This window comes from Vidua chalybeata, chromosome 1, assembly GCF_026979565.1.
Source record: "Vidua chalybeata isolate OUT-0048 chromosome 1, bVidCha1 merged haplotype, whole genome shotgun sequence".
In the NCBI taxonomy this organism is placed as follows: domain Eukaryota; kingdom Metazoa; phylum Chordata; class Aves; order Passeriformes; family Viduidae; genus Vidua; species Vidua chalybeata.
The window spans coordinates 63,900,189-63,926,777 of record NC_071530.1 but is presented as its reverse complement, the minus strand read 5'-3'; the positions used below and the strand labels follow the sequence as shown (position 1 = coordinate 63,926,777).

Genomic DNA, 26,589 nt, shown 5'->3' with positions numbered 1-26,589 from the left:
CATTTTTCCATCCAACCTGGACAGAAATGTATGGACACATATGGTTATCCTAGGGGAAAGGGCTTTTGCACGCCACAGCTTTCATGTTTATATAGACTAATGATCAAATTAAGACTGATGACATATTTCACGGCATGGAAGCTGTAGCAACTTACAGAAACAGAAAACCTTCATATTTTTATGCAAGCCCAAAACTTTCTGGCACAGTCTAAGCAATCAAACATAGTAGGTAAGAGGTGCTGAGAGGTACATTAATTCTTCTGCTCGTAGGGGAGTTTTAAGTCTCAACAGCAACTAACTAGAAGACTCTAAAATAGTTACTCCTAGGACAGTGCTGCCTGAAAAATAAATTGCCTTTTTCTTCCATCTAGGTACCCAAATGCGTAGTATGGATTCAGAAACTGGATACAAGTGCATCCATGTCAGAATCTGAAGTCTGACACCATTGTGCATTGACAAATGATGGCGTAAAAGAACCTTACTGTTTGGAACCCTCAAAATTAGATTCAAACACAGACTAAATCCCCCTATTATAATTAAAGAAATAGTCAGAAAATTGATCCTTCTGAGACACTAAAATAGGAGTCTAGATATAATGTCTGTTATCTCAGCTTCATCTTCCTTAGAATTCCACATCTCTGAGCTTTTTTGGCAGCTGCTTTAAGCAGCAACCAACAAAAATGTATCATCTGCAATGCAAACGTTGTTATTACAGTAGCAATCTTTTTTTTTTCTTTCTTCTTAAAACAGAGAATAAAACGCAGTGCTGTGTCAGTCTCTTTAGAAAGGAGGGAGAGTCTTACCCAAGTTTGAGAGCAGGCACAAACTTCACCTAACTCCTGGTATTCAATCGCTGTAATCTCAGTGCATAAATCTCCTGTCAGAATGACATTCCAATCGAGAACTACGAACAACAATGGCTAAACTGCATTCCTGGGACAGCTGGGACTGTTTGGGAAGTACATTTCCAGACAAATTAGACTAGCAACATCCAATAATACAGGAGAGTCCTGCTAACGTTCACTTTATTGATGTAAGTGCTCTGCAATATGAGACCTTGGAGAAAAGTTGGCGTTCAGTCTGGGTCTCCTCCCCTCCTTCCCTCCAGCTTTTCCTACATATTTATTAAACTTGACTTGCCAAATAGAAAGAAAGAAAAAAAAGCCTGGACTTGCACATTTTTGTTTTATTTAAGCATTGTTATGGATGGAAGACTCTTAAAGAAATTTAAAAGCTCTGTGTTTTCTTGCTTAATTTTTATAATGGAACTATATTTATCCTCATCTTTTATAATACTACTTCAGTTCTGGAATAGCCTCAAATAATTTATTCACAAATACGTGTTGAACTGGTAAAAACCACTTTCGCTTTAAACCAATGTAGCTAAACATATCCAGGAGGCTGAGAAAACACTGGTTTAAAATATTGAAACAGGCTGGCCAAGCTCAAGACACTGCGAATTACCTTTATGAGCAAACTGAAGGGAAGACATGCCTGTAAGTACACTGTGATTTCATTCAAGCTGAAAGAATGACAATTATGCTTATTAAACAACACCTAACGTGAGAGTGGTTTATGTGCACTGCTGGTTTACACCTAGCAAAGAGCTAAGCACCCTCCCCCCTAAGACTCCTCTTGTGGAAATAATACTCAGACTTCTCATGACTGATGAAATAAAACTCATATGAATAAAACTGAACTCTGAAGAGCAGAAGCTATGTAATCACCCGCCTTTTTCAATATTGTGTAATAATGATTCCTGTCCTAAATATCCCTCATTCTCTCTGAGATCAGATAGGGATGAGTATGTGATGCCACAGCCTACCTCTACAGGGGACCCCATTTGTTACTCAAAGCTAATGATTTATATAAACAATATTAAGAAGCATTGCTCTAGCTATAAACGTTCTTGACTATTGGAAATCTGAAGAAGAATGTGTGCTCAAGAGCTATTTGGTTTTTTCCAACTGTATAAGTTGGTCAAATAAAATATATTGTCCTTCCTCAAAAATCTGTCTGGTCTTCACTGCAAGTTAAGACCATGGTGGTTTTCCTTACAGACAGATTTTGTTGAGAGTTGTTGCTCTCAGGTTACACCATGTGTAACAGGTATTTACCATGAAAATTATGTATGACAGCACGATGATAAAAGCCCTCCAAAATGGCATGAGAATAAGGAAAACTGTAGGCTCACCAGACACATCTGTACACACACATTCACAGAACACGGAGTTGTAGGGGCTTTCTTGATATGTAAAATTCACAGATCACTATTCTGCATGTTTATCTCTTTCTGGACACACTCAGCAACAGAAACCCATGGGGCAGCTATGCTGGTTGCCTCTTGCACATACTTCCCAGCCAGGCAGTAAGAGTAAATAAAGATGAGCAATCATCCCTTCTCTTCCTCTTGCCCTCCCCAGCACCAAAGTGTGATTCTCAAAGCCTACCAAGGGTAATATAAAGAGTGACATTGGAAATAATAACCAACAGCAAAAAAGAAGAGCAGCAATGCCACGAATAAAAGGCAACATCTGTGCCTGGGACATGGTGCCTGCCAGGTCTCAGCACTCTAGGTATACAATTCCTCACCTCCTCACTTTCCATCCCCAAGAAAACAGCAGAAAAATCTGAGAGTGAGAGAGAGAGCGAGTGAGTGAAAGTTACAAGAGCCCGTAGCTGTATTCAATTTTACAAGTCTCCTTCTGTGCTGGGAGCCCCCACATCATGCAGGCACCTGCTACCATGGGCACTGGAGCAGATGAAGGGGCAGAGCAGGGAGCAGCCCTTCAGAGCCTGGGGAAAGCACATGAGCAGCCCTCCACCCCGAGAAACCCAGCTTGCCACTAGCAGGTGCCTGAAAAGCCTGCTCACTCAGCAAATCTGATGGCAGCCTAGAAATTAGATTTTACTTCTTACCACTCATTATAGAAGACATTTCATGCAAGGAACCAACTAGAGTGTTGGTGGCTGTGTGGACATTTTTCTTGGCATCAAAAATGGCCTACAGAACATCTACCTCCATCTGGCCTTATACCTGTGCCACCTCCTCAACTGTGGCAGAGTAATTTTTTTGTGGGGCCACATGGTGAATCGCATCAGGGAACTGATTCACATTAAAATCCCAGACTAAGGAAATTAAAGTCCATTAATAAATGCTGTAACTGTAATGTAATGTTACAAGCTCTCAAGAAAAGATTTGGAAAATTTATATGCACACATTTTCTTACTGAATGTGTAGTGTAATATATCACTTTATGTTATTAAACAAAACATTAAATGCAGTATGTTTCCAATCTCGTGTAGGTGCCACACATTTTACATTGTGTCCTGATGATGTCTAAGCACACAATTCCTAAATGCTTTCCCTCCCCTCCCTCGCAAGACAGCTGATTTGTTTTGCAGAAGTATTTGCATAAAAGCATATGCTGTCACCAAAGATCTGGATGGGGCAATTGCAATATATTGGGAAGGAAAGAGAAGCCATGGCAGAAGGAGTAAGCTGTAAGAAAGGCTGTGAAGTGCAGCAGCAGCAGAGCAGAAGGAAAGAACCCAGATGTGCTGGGGCTGGAGAAAGGTGAGTGGTGAGAGGTACACAAGTTGCGGGAGCAATGGAAGAAGGGAGATACGGAAGGGGTTACTGACACGAAATAGTAACAAATACAGTAAAGTGGAAAGGACATTGCAGCTAAGGCTGGCTCAATATAAGGCATCCATCTGATAGTGCAGTCAACCCGCTGCCCTCATCCAGACACGCACCACTCACCTCTTCCTGCTTAACAAGTCTCACAGTTGAGAGCAGAAAAGCCATGGCCAAAGTCAGGCAGCACCCTGGAGGGAACTTCCCAGCCTTCTCCTGCTCCTCCAAAACACTAGGGGAAAGGCCAAATCAACAAAGCTAGACCTCACAGTGAGATTTTGAAAGCCTAAAAAATTTCCATGTCTGACTAAGGGATTGCAAGCCACACAGGAAGTTCGGACAGTCGACACAACCCCAGGTACCCTCTCCTCACCAGTATGAGAGTTTCTAGGATCAGATACTAGTGCATGTAGCAAATTTTGAGAAACTCTTTAATGATCAGTTGTTTTTATAAAATCACTCATCAAGGTTACAATGAGCTATGAATTATTACAGAAAGGGAGGACAGTCAGCTCTTTTAAAAAATTAGATTTGAAGTATGTTTGGCAACTGCTTCCATCAGTATCTTCAGTTTCATTTTTGAAATTCTCTCTTGAGCATTTTGTTTTCCCTCCTATTGTAAGAGCAACACAAAAGAAAGCCTAACTATATAGGAAAAAATGATTACCACAACTACAACACTAAGTGTGACCTAACGCATATGAAAGAATGACAACTGTATTTCATGCCCTCTTTTACAATGATTTGGTGCTTATACAACAATAAGTAAAAAGTAAAATATAGGGGGGTTAAGTTATGGTGATGCTTTTAGCAATTTTCTACGAAAGACATCACCCTTTGCATGTGCAAAATTCAGGCTCACTACTAACAGTAGGCAGAATTGATGCTTTTGCAGCCTCTACATACAGATGTGTTGACCTCAGCAGCAAGTGCCTGATTAATAGAATAAACTATATTCTTTTTCAGACATTTTATTTGACTAATGCGGTTATTACTTTTTTTTTTTTTTTACAAATGTGTAGTTCTCTCTCCTAAATTACAGTTATGCTTTGTTTCTCATTAAATTACATTAACTTTTGTCTTGGACTAGCTAAACATGTTAAAAAAAAACCCTCTGAATTTGGATCTGAAGAATGGAATCAGAAGTATGGAAAGTGCATGTGCCTTGCCAAAAATACTATTTCATTACTCTTCAGAATTAGCTGGCAGTGCTTCTGCAGTATTTACTGAAGTACAAACCAAATGTTTTCATCTGGACAGTATTCAAACCCTGGTATGTTACAACCACAACAAAAATCATCTCAGTCCAAAAGCCTTCTCTGTAATTTGGGCCATGGTTTCTGCAAAATTGGAGGATTCTTCTCCATGAATTATTTACACCAACTCCCCCTCTAGCTCCTCTGTTTTTTTTTCCCTCCTAACAATTAAACACAAGCCAGATGTGCTTTGTAAAAATCTTAAAACAATTTAAAACATTAGAATGATTTACACACAGGGCAGGAAAGGTATGCAGGACTTCAGCCTGCCCCAAAAAAGCACGCAGCTTGCCAAGCCCCTCAGTGAGCCACGTCCAGAGGTTTGGCTTCTGACACACAGGCCCATTTTGTGGCTGTAAGCAGGTGGAAAACCTTGCTTCTCAAATGCTCCCGATGTGCTGGCATCTCAATGCTTAACATTTAGGGGCTGCTTCTCATTTATTATATGTCCCACTTATTATGTTTTGGCAGGACAATGCCAAATGCTTGAAGTGCAAATATATGTAATTTATGCCTGCACCTTACGGTTGTTTTACCAAGCCAGGCTAAAGGAGCACAAACTGCATAAACTCTGTGGGAAAGAGCAATTGCACTTCACTTGTCTGACTCCACCTGCAGGAATGGTCCCAGAGGGAGCTCCCCAGTGCCTGAGCGAGAGGGAGGAAAAGGCCATCTCAAATACAGAAACAAAACTGAGCCCCAACTCCTCCCTCTGCTGCCATTGTACGAATCACAAGGTGCCTGGTGTTACAGTTAATTTATCGACCAGTGTAGCAACATAACCCCCATTTTCTTCTCAGTATGTTCTTTGAAGTAGTAGAGCTAAACCCAAAAGCTTGAAGAAAATTTTTCCTTTTCTACAGAAATGGAGCAAGGGTGGGGAAATGCATGAGTCTGCAGGAAAAAAATAAAAGGTTTACTTTCCAAACTTAGCAAAACACTCCAGAATAATAGAATACTCTAAATTAAAAAAAAAAAAAAACAAAACCACCAAAGGAGCACTTCTTACATCTACAATTCGTATCTGACAATCTCAAAGCAATTTAACTCCACCAGCCTGACTGGATTTTACAGTGAACCTCAAAACCAAGCCTTTGCAGGTGTACTTTAACGCCCAACTTTATGTTCCCTCCCACCAAGAACAAAACTAGTATGGAAGTTTCAAACCACTGTGATGACATTCCCAACAAGCTGCCAGGCTGTGCCAGGCTAGGGATGGGACCCAGGAGATCCTGGCTCCCACCCCTAGCACAAAATCAGTCATTTGGTTAACACTGAAGCTATGGTATATTCACGGGTTAGAAAGCAGGCTCAGAGGTTTTTGGCTGGGATGAAGGGCAGGAATTGCTGTTGCCAGAATACTTTACATTGTCCCCCTGGGCAGCAAGGCTTTGAATTGCTGCTGCTGCCATCACAGCACTCAGATTTTATGCCATTAGCTCATCCACAATCAATATCCAGCTATGTTGATGCCTATATACAGAGTTAAATATCTATCCTCATTTTACAACAAACTAAGCAGCTCACTGAGGGACTCAGACTGAGTCTGGCAAATACAAGAGCTAAACCTCAAAATTAGTCTTCCATTTCAATCAGTTAACTGCATCCTGTAGCTTTTTGCAGGGGTAGATATTGGGATCATCAAAGGTTCAAAAACTGGAAGAGCAAGAAAAAGTTTTCCTTCAGCTGTAGTACTACACAGAGGATACTTCATCTTACTTCAGCACCTCTTCCCATCTCCTGAATCTCCCAGTAGGCACACGCAGACATGAAATTGCACCTTCCACTGGATGCCTGGAGTTTTGGCACTCCAGCAGCATTCCGTTCCCCTGGGAAGGAACAACGCCATGGTGGTGGTCACCAGGCTCTCTTCTTTCTCTGTACTTCACGCAAGTGTTGTTCACTCTGAGGCTGTAACATTTTCTCCCTGCTAATACCAATTAAATTGCTCTTATCCTAAACTACCACAAGAGTTTCTTAGTAGCTCATATTCCATAGGTGGCCTAAATGGTTGCATATATGAAAAGTAGCTTATATTCTACAATTCAATGTTACTCCTAACTTTAAAACAGAACTTAGAAATTTTGAGGTTACAATTACTAAATGTAAACTTATTTTTATTAAATGTTTTGTGCAATTGAAATTCAACACCCTAAAGTTTATTCTTGAATTTTCAATCCATCCTAAAATTTTAGTTTCAAATACCAAATGATATAATAACAAAATCAATAAAATTTTTTCTTCCAGTATTTTAAACAAATTATTGTATGTCTGCATGTTTTAATATTATTTTGGAATTATAAAAACTAACACAGACTGCAAAGAAGCTCATACTTTTGGACAGTGTCAGCATTTCATTGCTTTGCTTCCAGCCTAATCAAGTTGCTGTGCTATTCAATCTGCTTACTCTGATGTGGTGAGCAATCTCCACAGTGCCGATGGCTGGTACTTCAAGAATGTGACTGATGCAAGGCAGCAGCTCTCCAAGTACAGCACATGTTGGACTACAGAGCCTACTGACACCAAACTAACAAGGCAAACATACCTTTTTGCCTTACTGAAAAGATGGGCAAATTAACAGTTGTTTTCTAACACGTCCAAGATTAAGAACTCACAAATTTTGTTTCTGGGGGCTCTTCCATTGTAATCAGAAATCTCAGCAGGTATGAACTGACACAGTCAATTTCTCCTGTCAGGACTCAAAAGAGAAGACTCAGATCAAAGGCCCCTGACCCTTTTTACCACTCAAAAACAGGTGTTTAAAGGAATAAAAAATCTCTTTAAGAGCACACTGCACTAAAAGTTAGAAGTTACTGAACTTCAGACAAACATGCACATTTCAGACAAGTATTTCACATAGTGAAATTTTCTGTTTTGATTTTGCCCAATTGTAATAAATCACCAGATTATTAAGTCAGCACAGCACTCAAGGAAAAAGAACAATCACACATTTTGCAGAATAGAAGAGCCTGAAAACTCAATTTCTGAGATCTCAATTAAACAATTTTTATTTTGGAATCCCTGAAATTCTCTAGCATGTAACTCCCAAAGGCTCAGCTTAATTAGAAAATTGATCATGGGAAAACTTCTTAAAATGTACTCTCCTAATCACAGCCTTCCTGTTATCACCTTTTGCCAAAGATCTATTGCTCACAGGGAGTTGTTTCTCCTTCCTTTAGCCTGGTATTTGACTCATAATATTTTAAGCTGTAAATAATTACAGAGAGCAGAGGTAACTTAAATGCAGTCTAAGAGAAGCTATTAAGAAAAATATGATCAGAGACAGAAAACACAGTAAAAGTGAGAGCTGTTGTACAACCACATGGAGATGACACACTCGTATCTACACACTGCTGAAAGATACTAATTATGCCTCTGGCAAAGGACATACAGGCTTCTTCAAAGAAGCTATTTAAAGATAAGAACACAGCAGACAAACACTTCGGAGATATCTGTACTATTCCCCTCCTTGTGTTGAAAATTCTAGGTCACAATTTAATACAATTTTAAAAAGCACTAACCTTTTTAAAAGGAGTTTTTTAAAATAATAGAAAGCAGAGGAGGCTTGCCAAGTTTGGTCAGTCTAGAAATGTATTCCAGGTCTCAGATATTCATCAACGGTTACAGCATTTTCATTGTGCTCCACTTACCTTTTAAGAAGTAATTAGTACAGTGTATTATCAAATCTAGAGTTTGAAAAACAAACTAATTAAGATATGTCTAAAGCCTTTGTGTTCTGGATAATGAAACCAAGCAGGTCATCTTGGTTAAATTATTTCCCTTTGAAATTACAGGGTGCTAATGGAGATGGGGGGAGTTAAAATTATTTGAATCATTAGATTTTCTTACACACAGCAGGACAGGTAAATGGGACTTCTCGTAATTATGGGATCTTATGCATGTCAAGGGCCTTTCTTCCACACTGTATCATGACAGTATTGCTCCTTCACTGACAGAATTCAGCTCCCACTCAAATAAACCCCACAAGAACAATGAAGAATGAAGATGTAGTGGTGACAGGATGCTTAAATTTCTCGTTTAAAACCAGAAAATTCAAGTACATACTGACATGTGAATTCATGGTGGAATTCGGTCTAAGGTTGGACTTTGTGATCTTGAAGGTGTTTTCCACCCTTAGTGACTCATCTATGGTGTGATAAATTTATGCTGTGCTTCTGACACCACTGCTGGGTGTGGTGGGACAAAGGCAGAGAAGACCACTGAGCTTCATTCCCACCAATCCTGGGAAAAACTCCTTTGCCCAAAAAAAGGCTTTGATCATGAATCCAGGGATTATATCAACCAGATCATTTTGAAGGACTAGGACCTCAGATAGTCCTAATTTTTTTTTTTTTTTTTTTTTTTTTTAATTAAACAAACACGGGGATTTACTGTCCTGGATCTTATCACTACTACACTTAAGATTTTTGAAGTGTTGAGGTTCAAACCTGTGAGTGTGCTCTTATTTCCATGCAATTGCATGTTGCATTTCACAGTGAAAGCACAAAGAGCCAAAGCTGGACACATGCAGCTGGACAGAAGTCAGAACAACCACCTGTGTCCCACCATGCAAACAATTCTGAAACCCTCAACACTTCAATAAATAAAAGCATGGAGGTTCCAAATCAAAATAACCCCTTCCAAAAAATCCCAAGTCTTCCTTCCCTATGCAGGGTCTTAGTAAGCTTCTGGCTCTTCCCTCTCCAAGCTCACTAGGCAGCACCAGAAGAGTAGCACTAAACTAAGCCGGCCAGTGCCCTGGAGAGTCACTTGTGGGATCTTTCTGGAGTTGGATCTACCAGCACGCTGCTACATGAACTCCCTACCCGCTTCTATCTCCTTGTTTTGAAATGGACTCATCAAAAGAGACAACCACATGCTAAACATTCCCAGCAGCCAAATGGACACAACCTGAGGCAGCCAGGACCTCTTGAAGGATGCAGCAGTCCAGGCACAGAAGCCAGAACCATGCTAATACAAATCTGAACAACCCACTCCTCCCTCCAAGCCACAGCACTGTCCTGCTCCTCCACAGAGAAGCATCCTGGTAGCAGGTGTCCAAGAAGATTCTCCTGCCTCTTTTTAACTGGCTCTTTTCATGTTTTATAAAGGGGTGATGCAGTAATAAGCTTGCGGGGGTGCTGAAACACAAAGTTGACAGCTTTCCCTTTCACAGTTTTTCTTCAGACTGTTTAAGTAGACCAAGAACGTGCCATGTGTGAAACTCAGAGCAGACTCTCCCTCGTGGTTTCTAACATAATTGTAATTGTGATCTTGCCGTCTGAATATATGTGTTGTCAGAAATATTCCAGTACTCCTGCATACTGAAGAAATTAGGAATGAATTGCAAGTTCTTAATTGACAGTACAAAACATCAATTATGCCACAGATGAATAACAAAGGAGAAAATTACAGGTGCAAGAGCTAAACACCCATTGATTTAAATAAAAAAAAAAAAACCCAAACCCAACAACATGAAGCACTGGAATAGGACTAAAGTACCTGTGCTTCCCATTTGCATTGTTAAACCAGAACACTAAGAGAATGCTAAGAGAGTAGAAAATAAAAGTGGAGATAAGTGACACCCCCACACAGGTTGCCTTTCTATAAGTGCAAGTGCCTTCAATGCTATAAATAACACATGCTTGGTTAGCAAGCAGTGGAAACAAGTGTGTGAATGCAGCCATGTGTGCTCACACACAGACACACGCAACCCCCATCTGACTCTTCCCCACCAACAACTGTGGCAGTTGGCCCAGATCACAGCAGTGACACGCTGCCAACAGACTGATCAACCTCACGGCACACTAAATTAGAAATACATTTCCACAGATTAAATTTCAGAGGACCGTTATGCCACTTTAAACTCCATTAGATTCTCCTCCTCTCCATCCTTTAAACAAACACAAAAGCTAGCAAATCACCCTCAACTATCCCTTCCACCCACCCACTTTACCAGAGGTCCCAACAGGATGGAGGCTCCATATTGGATGTGAAATGAGATGGATAAATTAGCAACCAGTCTGAAGGAGTCACTAGCCTAAAAAGAAATCAAACCACACTGTCACACTAAAGTGAGAAAGCCTCAAGCTAGAAGCTATGGGTGGTGCTGATCACTGCTGTCCACAGATGCAGCAGAGACCTAAGAAAGGGGAACTCAAACCAAGCTCTGAAAGATTCAGCCCACTAAGTAAGACTTTTGCAGACCAGCTCTATCTGTAAATGCATGCCCTTTCAGCAGGTAATGGGACAAACCAACAGCAAGAGGCATCATTCCAGCACAGACTAATGAGACTGGGGACACACCTGTGGAGAAACATACAGCAAGAGATAACATGACAATTGGGGATTTAACTGAAAGATGCTATCTTCTGCACATGACTTGGGACACAGGGCCATGGAAAGTCTTAAGAAAAATGACCACTCGAGTAACATCTCCCTCTATAGCTTAATCTTGTCAGTGAGCTGTACCTCATGCTCAGGTCCCCCAAGTCTGACATGCAGGCTTGCAGACACACAGCCCATGGATCCCTGACACACTACACAGCTCCGGCCAGGCTGAAGCACCTGTTACAGTGAGGTAATTCAAGTATTTCACTCCGAAATTTCAGATGCCTCCTTTGTACTTGGATTGCTGAGAGGAGGAGCTCACCCGTTTTAATTATCACCACAGGAACAATCCAGTTCCTGAGGCAGACAAGAACAATGGCAACCCCTCCACCCACTGTCAGATGAAAAGCCTCACTCAGATTGAACAATAAAGGACAGTGAGTAGGTAGAGAAGGGGAATTTCCAAGCAGATTTCTCCTCTTGCAGGAACAAGTACTCAGGCAAGTTAAGCACTTCTTCAGTTTATAGTCAGACAAAACAAAGGAGGATGGGGAGGACTTAAGAGAGCTAGACAAAACCTCATTCAGGGTAACAGAGAGCCAAGCATAAAAGAAACTTCTTCCTGCACTATTACCAGCCTCGTTTTATGGTCTTTAGAACCGTGAACTTGAATGCTCCTGCTGCAGATACAGTCAAATTGCTGAGAGCTGAAATGCACACAATACCTTCAAGTGCAGCTCCAGTACATCTGTCTGGCTGCTGCTTGGTGTGCAGTGCTACAGCTCCTTCTGTGAATGAGACTGTGCCCCAGTGCTGCTGCCAGATACCTACCTCGAAGACAGAGGAAAGTGAGAAAATCTTCTGTCTTGGGCTTTCTTTTGGAGAGGTCAGAAATCTGAGTGGCAGGAGGGGGTAACAACGGCTCCACTATCTTTATTGGAGTTGTGCTGGGACTGTTTGGCTGGGACTGAGCAAACTTCCTTTGTGCTTGCAGCCTTGGCCTGTGGAAACAAGAGCACATCAAAAACATGTCAGGCAGAACTTGCTGGATGTGTGAAAACATAAAAATTCACCAGATTGGGGTGGGGGGGTGGGGGTTGGGAGAAAGAGAGAGATCTGAATCCATCTCCCATCAATACCAAATCCCTAACTGGGTCAATAATGAAGACAGTATTTTATTTGTTTTACCCTTTGGTATCTTCTGCTACAATTTGGAAAACCAGAAAGGGAACATCTTGACTGCAAAATCTGTGACTACTGTTTCATATGTTCTGAGTGTCTTCTTGCACATGATACAATTACAGTTTACCATTCATTTATTTGAAAATTAAATCTGTATTTTGCACCATGAAAATGTCTTTTTTTTTGTTAAGTGTTAGTGCTCATTGCTTTCTGTTTTTAATTAAATTACAAATTAGGTTTATTTTAGCCCCATTAAGGTTTTAATTTATTCCAATCTGATAGAATCTTATTTTCATAGTAAAATATATATTAATAGATAAGGTATATATATTTGTACCCAGTTCTAAAAAATAAAACCTTTAGGAGAAGATATTTTTGACAGGTCAAAACCTTTAGATTTTTGCTTCCTTGGCCACAGCCCAGAAGACAGTAAGCAAGGAGGTCAGCAGTGGGGTTAAGCAGGATTTGGGATAAATTTTAAGATTGAAGGACATGCGTGGAATGAATTTGTTCAGTCCTGTAGTGGGCAATGAACTGACACTCTTTGATTAGTTTTAAAACATGCCCAGATATGGCTGCAGGAAATGAGTGGCTGCAGGTGATTTTGGCACTTGGCTGCAAATTATTTCAAGCCTATCTGAAGGCTCTGATTAACTGCTATGTAGCAATGAATATGATTTTCTTTAATATGTCGAGAACATAAATTGGTATTAGGGAAAGCATTTTGGGGCAGGACAGATACCCAGAGGGGGTCTCACTGGGAACCTGGCTCAGTTCCCCATATAAGAACATGTTAATTTATCACTTAAGCAACTGGGATTCTAATTATGATCTTTATTACAGCTTCAAAAAGGAGAGGAGCTACAGAAAGACTTAAAACCTTGTTGAGAAAGGATGCAATTTTATGTCATTTTATTCCCTAATAGCAGAGTATTTACATAATGTCAAAGTGAAACATATTAAATAACACTGAAGGGAAGCCCAGGTCTTGTCACTCCATGGCAGCCTCGACTGTTGTGACTTAAGGAAAGCACAGTTATCATTCAGTTGGGATGAAACACATAATTGGTAAACCTCTTGTTTTTCATGGGTATTAACCTTAAATATTTGGGTAACAAGAGGTTTGTTACTATATTTCAAACTTCTGCAATCCTGTCGCTAAGATAGCAAAAAAAAAAAAAATATTGAAAATCCCAGCAGTGTTTGTATGAATACACACGTTCCCTAATGACAACAAAGAGCAAATGTAACTTTCAGCAGTTTTCTCCCTAAACTATGTATAAAATTGTCCTTGTCCTCACTATCCAATCCCCATTGCCCTGAACAACAAAACATACCAGCCATTCCTATTGGCTTTTTTTCATCTCCTCCATGGCAAATATAACCCTCTGTTTACAATTTTTTTTATCATGGTGCTTATAATTTGTGAACTGGAACTAAAAGACTATTTAGCACATATATTTCCTCATATCTATGAACAATTATCTTTCCAGAATGAAGGTCTCGTATAGATATGCCTGTATCTCCAAAAAATTACTCAGATTGTTTTGCAAAGCCCCATCTCCTCAAGCAGAATAAGGACTCCCGTGCAGGATGAATGGTATTTTAATTTCAAGCAACTACGTTTCTATCACCAAAACCATACATGCAGCCAGAGAAAAACGCTTTGTGTTGCTTCTGTTCTGCACAAAACATATGCTCTCTCGGCAAAAAGCAGACTATAAAGGTTAGCGAGCATCCTGGCTTTCTGCACAGCATTTTTTTCCCATTGATGTGCTTCATCAGCCAGGCTGTTACAAACATAAACCCACCCACTCTCTGCATCTCTGTACCTGCTCAATTCTCATGTGATCAGTGATAAGCAAGGAGTACCACACCACAAAGTAAAGATTAAGCCTGTTTTATGGTTCAAAATTAACCCTTTGCAGCAAGAATCATCCATGCTGCTTTGCAGTATCCCTATTATCAGTCTCCAGAGCACTGAAACAGGATTAGAGAATGACTTGCAAGTTTGGCATAGGTGTGAAATGTATTCGGGAACCCAAAGTACTTTTGGTTCTGTTTTTGAAAGTACGCTGTCTGCTAACGTTCTTTTCTGGGACAAAAAAATCCCTACGGAGCCTGGACTGGCAGCATGACAGGCTCTTCAACTACCCATGGGGGCCCTTGATTTCAGCAAGGATACAGAAAATTCCAGGTATTCCCCCAACCATGAGCTTTTGCTGCTTCTCCCAGGGAGGCTGTGGAGACTTGTTGCTATATGGTCATACGTGTCCGAGATGCTTCTCCTCTCAAACCATAGTTGAAAGATGGCTGTAGTTCCATCTGCTCAGTTTGACCTCACCAGTGACAAAATCAGGCCCCCTTATGAAATATCCATCTTTTATTAAAACCACGAGCAGTTACAGGGTGCAAATATCACTGATTAAATTTATAAACACTAGTAAATGAAAGCACTCTTTTACAACTGCAGCATCCTTTAGGTTTCTGCAACTACTGTTCCTTGCATGGATACGAATGTGCTCCACAGGCTTCTACTTCAGTGCCTGAGAGTGCATACAGAGTGAGATGTGAGCAAGAAATAAACTGTTCTGTAGCTACAGCATACACGGATGAGGAATCAAGATTAGGAAGCAAAAGACATGTTCTTAAGAAGCCCTTGCTTCAGATTTATGTAAGCATGACCAGTTTCAACAGTGGGCCAGCAAAGAAAAAACACACATATTTCAAAACATTGGCAGCAACTAAAACTATTTCCTTGTGAAGGCATGTATGTACCTTAATAAACTTGTATGTCCCCATGAAAACCTCTAGCAGCATAAAACCAATTATTTCAGGTATGGTTTCACATTACACTTAATCCAATCTAAGTGTGAAGCAGCTGCCAAAGAAGGATTGTACCCTCCTTCTTCACTACAGTTACATCAGATGAAGCATATCAAGTTGTACTCACACAGCGCTTCTGAACAAGGAAGAACAGAAATTATAGAAGTGCTCAGTGTATGAGGGTGCCTATCTAAAATTTAGAGAGAAACAGTGTAGCCAGCAGGACCAAGGCAGTGATTGTCCCCTGTACTCAGCACTGGTGGGGCCACACCTCAGATTCTGCATTCAGTTTTGGGCCCCTCACCACGAGAAAGACATTGAGTGGTGGAGATGAAAACGGAGCTGGTGAAGGGTCAGGAGCGTAAGCCCTACGAGAAGTGAGTGAGAAAGCAAGGGGTGTTTAGCCTGGAGAAAAGGAGGCTCAGGGGGAATCTCATTGCTCTCCACAATCATCTGAAAGGAAGGTGTAGCCAGGTGGAGGTCAGTCTGTTCTCCCACATAACAAGTGACAGGACTTGTTATGAGACCAGAGGTAAAGGTCTCAGGTTGTGCCAGGGGGTGTTTAGATTGGGTATTAGGAAATTTGATCTTGTATTAGGAAAAGTTTCTTCACAGAAAGGGCTGCAAAGCATTGGAATTGTCTGCCCAGAGAAGTGATTGAGTCACCATCCCTGGAGGCATTTAAAAAGACACATGAACGTGCCACTTAAGGATACAGGTGGACTTGGCAGTGCCGGGTTAATGGTTGGAGTCAATGATTTTAAAGGTCTTTTCCAACCTAAATGAATCTGTGATTGTTTAAATGCATAACACCACCAACATGGCTTTGCTCTTTGCTTCTTAATGCAAGGGTTTCCGCTGGAATGACCTATTTAGCGTGCATTTGGCAACAACAGACAGACTGGCATGAGCAGCAGAAAGAACAAAAAGAATCCTGTTTCCGTCCTCCAAATAAATTGCTCACTTTGTCCTCACTGAAAGGGTACACACTGTGTAAGGCTTATAAATACACCAACAGAAAAACCTTCGCAAGACGGAAAAGGACGAGGAAAGAACTTAAAATAAACCCACATGTAAACGTCATGCAAACACCCAACATGCAGCCAGAAATATCTAGACTATTTAAAAATAAACAGTAAACCACCTTCTCTCAACAGAATATTATTTTCCTTCTACTTTTGAGAGACTTTAAACACATACCTATGACAAAAAGTTCAAAAAAGCCTCAGCCTGAGGAAGTCTCAGCTCCTTTGGGCATGCTTCTCTTCTACTGAACTGGCTTTTTAGGTCTAAGAAAGTAAATTTCAGCCAGAGACTAAAACACCCCAACAAAAATATCCTGACTGCAAGAAGTCAGACTAGGCTACAAAACATTTCTGTCTTGCAAAATATACATTTTGAAGCTTTTTTTAGAGTAGAACTTATTTTTAGTTGAATATTTTAAGCAAACTGCATTCTTGTTAGTTAAAACACTACAGTTTGTGTTAACTAGAAGTGCTTCAGAATGTCTTTTTAAAAAGCATATCCTAGCACTGTTCCTTTAGCTTGTAAAAAAGTTCGCATTTAGGAAAAAAGACTTAATACACAAAGGCAGTCTTCACAAAGCAAAGTTCAGGCTAGTAGTAGCAGTCTGTGTTAAATTTAGTAAACATTAACATTCTAGATAACAGTGCATGTTGTGCTAGCCACAAATAAAGTATTAAACTATCAGTGTGTGAGATTTTGTTGTACATCAGTACAAAAATCTTACTATTTTCAGTTTATTACTGCATAACTCCTAAGCGAAAACAAAGCGTAAGTACTACAAAACATACACAAAACCAAATACGCACAATTGTGTAATACATTTGCATGCACACCAATCTATTTATAGAAAATTCTGGGTTTGAGAGGCTATTCTTATGGCTAAACCTCTCAACTGGGAAGAGATTTGCAAAATAATCTTCTGCAAACGTTCTCTAATCTCCAGCAATCTGCAGGTTTCCACCAAACTTCCTGCTTAGTATGTGCTACCATATGTCCTTGCTGTTTGGTCTCATTACCTTTCAATAACTTCTTGGACTCTACTTTTGCTTTTGTCTTTTCCTGCTTTTCTGTAGCCTGATATATCCTTTTTCTTGATAACAGCAGGACCAGGAGTTAGGTTTCCAAACACTATAGGAACCATAGCTGAAACAGCTGCTTGAGTGGTACAGTTTTGTGACTAATTCCCATTTTCCTTCTCACTGCAAAGTGCTTTTCACTTAACAATTAAAGGAAGGCTCTGGCACGTCTGGGCACTCTACCTCACAGATTCTGTTCTGACCACTCCATGCTAACATCATTATAGCTTCCCCTCTGCTGAATACCTGGGTTATTTACTTCCTTGCTGTGACATTTTGCTGGCATGGTGAAAAACTTATCTCTGAGGTTTGCTTGGCTCTGTGCCCCTGATCTCGATGAGGTCTGAAGTGCACCATCTTTCGGTCTCATTGGAGGTGATAAACCAAGTATGTAAATTGTGTAACTGCACTATACAACGTGGCACTCTGTCTGGCACACAGCATGTCTGTACAGAAAAATTCATTTGTGTGCGCAGCTTTGTTCAGTAAGGTAAATTTACTTGAATGTGACAGGCTGCAGAAATGTTCTGCCCTCATTTAAAAATAAAATACAAAAGTAATTTAGGCTTTAATAGCCAGGTGTCTGCTGGAAATCAGATTATTATCAAGTGTGTAATTTCCACCTCAAAGTCGACCATGTTACAGGCACTTCTAGGCAAGCCCAAGATGAGCATGCAAAACTTGTTGCTGGAGGTATCATTCTTCATGGGACAAGAAGGAAATCTTGTGCCAGCAGGAAGCATGGCTAAGCTACGTTTTACCCTTTCAATCCTCAGAGTAAGCCGAAGACATTCCCTCCCAACAGTGACCTTCTAGAAGAACACCAGTTCATGTGAACAGGGCTCCAAACTTCAACAAGTTTTCCAGGACAATAATGCCAAAACTTAAATGAAACATATTCTTTTTTTCCCCAAACTGTGATGGTTAACATTTGGATACTCAAAAAAAAAAAATGCAGTAGGAAAAGAATTCCCCTCAGAACACAAGATCTTGTTGGCTGTCCCTGGAGCACACCTGAGTGCACGTGTTGGCTCTGGTGGCACTAGGTAGTGTTTCTATCTGTATTCACACACCTCTGCCACCATTGTGTCCCAAGCTACCCTGTCAGGTCACTCACCAGCACCACACCAAGAGCAAGAAAGCCAGCAAGTGAAGGAGTCCTTTGAATTGCATTTCGTCTCCCACATGCCCCAAAACTACTGGGATGTATTTTCTGCCCATATCAGTGGTATCTGTTGCCCATTTGTAACAAACTACTCTGTCGCTACTGCCAGCAAGTCTGCAGTAGGGGAAATGGAGATTCAATGGGCATCTGTGTCCCCGCATTGGTTACCAGGTGTGGGGTGTACCAGGTGTGGTGGTGTACCAGGAAGGGACTAGAAGTTAAGAGACCTGGTTGCTCCTATCCATGCAGATATCAAGTGCAGGTAACTGTTGCAAAGCATGGGGTCACTCTCAGATACGGCTCCTTCAAAATAATTTGCAAGATAATGTAATCCAAGACACAATCTAGACCTGTACTACCAGGTAAGAGTGTAATTTTTAACCCTGTCATATGATTAAAAGAACCTTGGATACTTTTCAGTAAATTAAACATTCAAAAAAGGTTGAATGCAACAATTTTCAGAAGCTATTTTTACCAAGACCTTTATTCACGCAATCTTTTTTACTTTCTGTGGGCCGATAAATCAAAATTGGGCCTAAATTAACAACACGATTTTAAACCAGATTTAAATTTTCAGGTGATCCAATGAAAGCACAATATTCAGCCCATTCAGTCCTTGATTGTTGAGCATAACGGGGCACATGTCTTTAAAAAACAATTATTGCTCTAAAACTTTAGCCACAATGAATGGATGCACATTTTCCTTTGAGACTCTGTGTGTGTGTGTGTGTGTGTGTGTGTGTGTGTGTGTGTGTTTAAATGGGAAACAGTTGGTTTCTGAGAACCTCCTCCCATGTTAACAACAGAAAGGTGTTTGGGAATGGCATTTAATGAACAATAATTGAGCTAACCCATATGCTTCATAACTAGTTCAAAGTACAGCTAGACACAAATTTCTTTTTGCTAAAAACTGCTCCAGTTATCATTAATTCTGGAACTGCCTGTTTTTCCTGGCAATGCTCACTGATTACAAGAAGGTACTTGCAGTCTCCAAACCCTCCTCATGTCATTCAGTTTAGTAAAAACACTTATACCTACTAAGGGAAACAGCTGGCTGTTCAAACAACACAAAAATAGCATTGGGCAAAGTGGGAGTCCTTAGAAGCTGCTGGGCCCTGTTACCATCCCCCATCACTTTAACTGTGTTAGGAGGAACTGGACAACTCCAGTCATAATGAGCCTGAGTACATACTCCACATTGCCTATATAAGCAGTCACAATGACATAGGTATGGAGAGCTTGCCTGCTAGGCTGAGGCCCATACTAGACAGTTTATAGAAGTTGAAGAAAACTAACATTGCATTCAGGTTTCACCTGTGGATCCAGGAAGTGCAGGTATTTCAGTGGTCTAGAGAACCTTGAAAGGGTAAATCACACTGGGTACTAAATGCCCTGGGTTTTTGCCCTGAAACATCCACAGTGGTCAGGGAATTTTGACACTACTCTTATGTGGCAGTAGGATTTCCCAGCGAACTTGAGTGCCCTTCATGGCCTTCAGGATACAGGGAAGCAAAGAGGAACAAGAAATGATCCAAAAAAACAAAGCATAATTAGTCAAAGTTGCAGGAGAATGGGTCCCCTCTCACCTTACTGCTGCAACTGGTTTATACTGGACTTGATGCAAGAATAGTCCACGCTTATGGCACATAATTTGCATCACTGCAGCATTGTAGGCAGGGTCACAACCTGTCATTGTGCTTAAACCAAATCTTAACTTTGAGTTACAAAGGTGCAACTGCAGCACAACACAATTACAAAACCACACATCCACCTTCAAGTATCTCAACAATTACATGCTTCCAGCTCAGACTCTAGCAGCTGGATAAAGGCTGATTTAGATTGAAATACATTAATAACCATCAAATACTCAAACCCTTCCAATCTCTCCTATGTGCCAGTGGCTGTGGCAAACAGCAGTGAGGGTGTGATCAAATGAGATTATGGCAGCTGAATGAAGCTCCCAAAAAGTGATTTTCTTACAGCCTTTGTCATCAGATCACACTATAGCAACTGTCCCAGAGACTTCTCCACAAATCCGGGGCCAAAGCCTTATTCCTCTACAAGTAAGTGTGGGATCTGGACAATCAGAAAGACAATGACTCTTTTACACCTACTTTCCCCAGGGCTATAACACCTGAGATTGAACAAACATTTTTGCTCTCCATACAGACATGTGGTGAGCTGTACATGGCAATAGATGGCAGAAGAGATCCTTCTGAATGCTGGAGACAGGTGGTGCCACCCTTCCTTTGTCCTGCAACACAGTTCTTAAAAATTCCCATTCTGGAGTGGCTTCATTTCTAGTCTAAGAACATAAGCACTGGTACTTCAACCTTTGACTGCTCCAAGTTGTACTCCAGCTGTGTCTACACTGTACCATATTGCACACTGCATAAAGCCTTCAAATTCATCAGTCTACATGGAAATCAATCTAACAACAATGTTGCAGGCAGTGAGTCCTACAAATGCTCCTCCCAAAGTCCTGGTTATTGCTGACACCCTCAACACCACAGCCAACAGCATTCAGCCTAGCCAGCTCAAATATGCCCACAGAAGCTACAAAGGTGCACAGGAACGCAAAACCAGCCTCGTTCAGAAGGAACAAGAATGTATTCCAGAAGTCCATTCTAGAGGGGGCTGTGTCCTGGATACATCTCTTTCTCTGTTCTTTGGGCTATGCATACTACAGAGATTGCACGCTAGCTTATGATACTTGACTCTTTAGGACTAAGCTATGGTGTGAAGCAGTGCCGAGCACCAGCTGATGAGCACTGACTTCAGCAGTACCTAAAAGCTACAACAACTTCTGACTCCTCCCCACGCTCCCACCTGTGCACAGCTTACTTCTGCTCCTGCACCCATGTTCTGGAGGCGTTCCTTTTCTGCAGCACTCCTCATCTCAGGCTGCTACTTGGTTCTCTTCACCAGAGCACTCTGCAAGCTGCCTACCAAGCACAGTGGAGCACAGCTACCTACAAAAGTACTTGGCAGATGGAGACTAGGGTTTCTGGTTCCTGCATCCAGAAATGAGGGCTGCCCCTCTGTTCCAGCAGTGTGACCCAAGATGCCTACTTTTCAACTTGAGCCCTAATCACCATGCTGCACCAGAAAGCAAGAAGAACATCATCAAGGAGTAAATTTAGGCCAGGTCTGCCATTTTATGCTGTGCTGCTGCACAGAGAAGAGCATCACCACATGCAAGAAAGTTAAAATGCAAAACCACAGCAGCAAAAAAAAAAGAATTAAAGCACTCATTTTACATTTGCTTGGTTTCTAATAATCACTACCAGATGTCTGAGCGTGTACTATGTCTACAAACTTCTTTTCAAGAAGAAAACCACAAGAACAAAGTTATTTTTTCACATTAAACCCTGTCCCTTGTGCTGGAAGTAAACAAGGTTGAACTCCAGGCTAATAGGCACCTTCCTCACTGGAAGGAGAATGCAATTTCCAGTTCACTTGCACGATCTCCACCTACTGGCAAGGAACCTGTCAAGGTCCTGCTGCTGGCACTCAATGAAGGTGGAAGAATGAAGCAAACTTCACAAGTCTTCTGATATTCACCTAAAGCCAGCGTGGGAAAACCTAGGGGCACAAAATGGTCTCCCCTTCCACTTCACTTCCCTGCAGCACCATGCTGCTGTCTGTGTGGAATTGCAGGCAACTTTGTTAACTTTGTTACTGTTTATTACCAACGTAGGCTTGGATCATTTTCAAAAGTGTTTTTGACCCCTTCAAAAAGATTTCCCACCCTATGGAAAACTGCCTATAGAATGTTAGAACTTGTCCATTTTGAGAAAACTTGAGCACTGCCCTCTATTTAATTACAGAGAAGTCAAAATTACTTCTAGCACAACACATTGTGTGGCTTCAATATTATTCTAGTATTATTTTCAGTGTTCTCAGACATCTGAGGGACATCTGCAAAACCTGTTCAGTTCCCAGTTCCCAAGCAGGAGGCATTAAACAAAACCAGCACAGTTCAGATGACAGAGCTTCCCACTTCCTTGCTCATGAGATGCCTGGGCACTACTCAAACCCCTGGCCTCTGATCAGTTCAGGGCTGCTCTTTGTTCTCTATGATAAACCAAATAATACCAAACATAGCAGCAGCTCCCTCCCTAGTAATTTGACCAGCTGCTAAAACTCAAGAGGATGCAAGATCAAAGCCATGCGACTGAAGGAAAATTCTCTTTTCACTTTGAGCAGCCTTTTCTCCGCAATTGTGCTTTTAAAAAAAGTTGTTTTACAGACCATTTCTTTCTTGTTTTCCAATCTCAGAAAAACACACATACCTCAACTCTAGCAATCGTTCACCTTCGCCCTAAAAGCAACTTGCACTAGCCAGAAAGCCACAGATTACTTCTGGCAGAAATGTCAGAAATAACAGTGTATGGATCATTCTAGCCACCACCTGAATGGCTGAGAAACTTCCTGTTCAATTAAGCCCTGCATTAATCCCTAACATTTGAATAAAATTTTCCATCTACTGGCAGGAAGTGATAAAAGTCAATAGGTTGTGGGCATTTTAACCTCTTGCAGAGGGGTTGCAGCTTGCAATTTAACCACACCTGAAACCAGGTATCTGCACTTCCCACAGGGACAGCCTTTAGAATGCTTCTCCTACCATCTGGCTATTACCAGGAACTCAACATTTCTCTTGTAATAACTACAGCGTTTAGACACGCAGCAAGAAAAAAAAAAAGAGACACAAGACATCCTGTATCTGCTGCACAGACTTTATTCTGATAAGCAGCAAAGTGATCACTTTTGCACAGAACACTCATCAGTCACATTCACTGTCTTGCCAAAAAGGACTACTAAACAGAAACATGCAAGTGAACTATCAGGAGAAGAAAATAAAATAAAAATCGGTATATTCCATTATGTTAATCCTATACTATTCTTATATAATACTGAATTCCATTATGTTAAATCTATGCTATTCTTATATAACTCTGAAGATAAAATACCAACTTTAGCAGGTGCTGTCTCTACTTTTCATCTCTTTTCCTTCATCATTGTATTTTTTTGCATTGAGTTTCTCTTGGAAGCAAACCATGACCCTCTCCAGGCTTCCTCCCCAGGAGTCAAACAGCCCATTCTTGCAAGTCAATCAGGCAGACGCAGTCAATTGTCCCAGTAACTCTGTTCATGCCTTCTTTCAAGCCATGTCACATCCTGCTACCAGTCAAACTGGCCTGAAAAGGAAAGGGGCCATTCACCTCAAACCTCTTCTTTACATAGATGCTAAATCCTGTGAGAGGGGGCTGGCTGGACTGCCAGAGCATGCTGTCTTTCTCTTCCTCCTGAATGCCAGAAGTAGTAGTTGGGAATTAATAATATGAATGGAAACTATGGTAACAATTCCTGTGCCACCACAATCTATCACCTTCCCTGCAGACTCTCTTTCTTTACCTGCAGTAGTAAGTATTCGATACTCTCTTGCTTCTTGCTTCTTCCTGCCCCTGGAGACTCCAGTAAAAAGATATGGTGCATATCAAGTTCATTTCAGTACCAGGTAATCACAGTAAAAAACCCTCACAGACACACACTAATTGTGCGTACATACCACACATCTCTCTGTGAAGTGACAAAATACAGTTCCTCTGAGAAGACTTTGTTCACAGAAGAGTGAGATTTATCAGTGCTTTTTCCCTAACACCCTCCTTAATTTTACTTTTAGAATACACAGTGGTACAAGAGCAGCAGGACACCTGGTATTTGATGATACAACACAGATAAACTAGGAGCTTGCTGATAGTGGAAAAAGAAAGTCATGTTCCTTCTGGTTCTGCATCCCATTGTGCACTCTGACCAGGAAGTAATGGGAGGGCACAGTCTCAGAATGGGGAGGACAAAGGGAGTGGGACCACACCCTTCTGGAGCAGCTACTGCTGCATTGCCTCATCTGCATCCTACCCCACTGAATGAGTGGGTTCAGTTTGGTTAAAACTGAGAGGCTGCTTCAGAAAAAAGGTGTGGTATATGTTCTTCCCTTCACCTCCAGCCACACGTTCCTGCTAATGCCAGCCCTAGAGCTCCTGAGACCCTATAATCAGCTGGCTGAGGAAGTCTGTCAAGCTGAAAATTAATTTCTAGGTTGGGTCTTTTTCCTTTTTCAGGTTGGGTTTCATAAGCACAGAAGTGCTGGTGCTGGCACAAAAGAGATGGCACAAACACACTAGAGGGAAGAACAGGACTCCCTTTTCCACTAGCAGCTCACATTAAGATCACCCTAAGCTGACTAAGAAACACATTAGCTACTGAACTGTAAAATTTTGACCGAAAACATGCCTAGCAGCAATGCCAGTGAGGTCTCTTTCACTGTCAACCTTTCTGCGACAAGAAGCCTAGTTTCCACCAAGACAAGCAAGGAGGACAAATTTGGGTGGGCTTTTTTACTTGATAACCTTGGGAGTTTTTAATAAAGAGTTTTCTTTGAAGTAATGAAAAGGTCTGATTTCCATCACTTCTGTCCCCATGAGCAGATCACCCACTACTTTTCCTTGTATAATCACAAGCAAAGCCTCAGCTTACAAACATTTAAAATGGTATGGAGAAGGTGGCATACCAGATGCTGTCTACGCTGACAACTCACTGCATAAAAGTGCAGCGAGCACTTCTATGGGTGCCCCATGGACAAAGTCCACTGGCTGGCGCTGTGCTCCTCTGGAAGTGTCCCTAAGGTGTGGTCACTGACCATGATAAATCACCGGAGTGACACCTAAGCACCGTAAATCTGTCTGAAAACCCCCAAAATCCTGGGATGCTTCCTGGCACCTTCTCTTCCTCCTCAGCTGCATTGAGCCAATATTTGGTCACTGATCAACTGGCAGTCCTCAGTCAAATAATTTTTCTATCCCTTTTCGAGGCTGAAATTAGACATTGACTAAAAGAGGGCAGGCAGAAGGAATAAAATCCTATGAAAAACAGTATGTGCATACCCATGCCTGCTTGAATCAGATGAGGGCTTGAGGTCAATTTGCCACATGGCCATACAAAAGGTCATGGCAAGAGTGCTCCCACACAGGAGCGGCAAGAAATTGGCAATTACTTCAGCTGGGACCATTGGTGAACTTTTGAACTCGACACCAGTTCACGTAGTTGTCAAAGGCACCTGAAAGATAACTGGTGAGAATGCCATGCAAAACTCCATACCAAGAAGGAAAGGAGTGAAATTGGAAAGAACGCTTGGGCAGCAAGAGAAAGCAAGGCAGTACGGGCAGGAGCAATTGAGAAAGTAAAACATTCTGTCAGTATGTTCAGGAAAAGTGGAAGTTGACCAAAAATAAAATGGAAATCCTGTAAGGACAAGAAGACTAAGGAGAGAATGGCAATGCAGCCACAACATGCCTGAATAGAAAACTGCAGAAATCTGACAAAAGACGCAATCCTTTTCATACCCAGCCAACCACTGAGCCAGAGGTAAACAAATATGTAGAGGATTTCACAAACCCCTCGAGTATTTTCTTGGTTTAAAATTATATTAAATATGGGCTCAGTAGCTTGGGATACTGTTCAAAATAACAAACAAATGCAACCACAATGGGTTGTGTGAGTGACTGCCCTTAGCACTGAGGAAATCTTACTAGCTTGAAGGTGAGAATTAAGTCAACAAAGTCAACAAATAAAATAAATGCATCTTTTATCACACCATTACCAAGGGAAGACAATGCCAAAAGGCAGAACCAGAGATGCTTCTCCTGAGGCCTTGCTGGCAACACAAGACTGCCCCAATTTAATTTTTGTTAAATCAGTTCAAATCCATGTGGACTGTTATGGGTTAAGAGTAGGTTAAACCTGTGCATTGTTGACAGATAAATCAAAAAGACAGCCTATCCATACAGCCTCTTGTGCCAGTTTAACTTCATTAATTTAAAAGCTGCATCCTAATTTATCTTAACATAAGCTGTCTCAAAATCTCAGCAAAGCACCACCACTAAGACTTGAATGATTCTGGATCAGGAAATCAAAAATCCCCTTTTAAAGCTATACCAGATTCCAGCAAACCTATCCCACAACCTGCTATTTTCTGTGGTGGTTTCTTATTGCAGACAGAGGGAGATTTTGCCTTTAGAAGAAATT

At 41.2% G+C, this 26,589-nt stretch overlaps 1 protein-coding gene across 4 annotated transcripts in view; it reads right to left on the bottom strand.

The window, feature by feature from the left end:
- JARID2 (jumonji and AT-rich interaction domain containing 2) overlaps nucleotides 1–26,589 on the bottom strand; it is a 211,329-nt gene that overhangs the window by 47,551 nt on the left and 137,189 nt on the right. For all 4 annotated transcript variants that reach the window (XM_053967043.1, XM_053967034.1, XM_053967053.1 and 1 more), the window contains exon 4: nucleotides 12,058–12,227. Coding sequence is in view for 1 of the 4 variants with exons in the window: in XM_053967034.1 (XP_053823009.1) it covers nucleotides 12,058–12,227 (170 nt within the window). In the remaining 3 variants the exon portion in view is untranslated. The remainder of the gene's footprint in view (nucleotides 1–12,057; nucleotides 12,228–26,589) is intronic.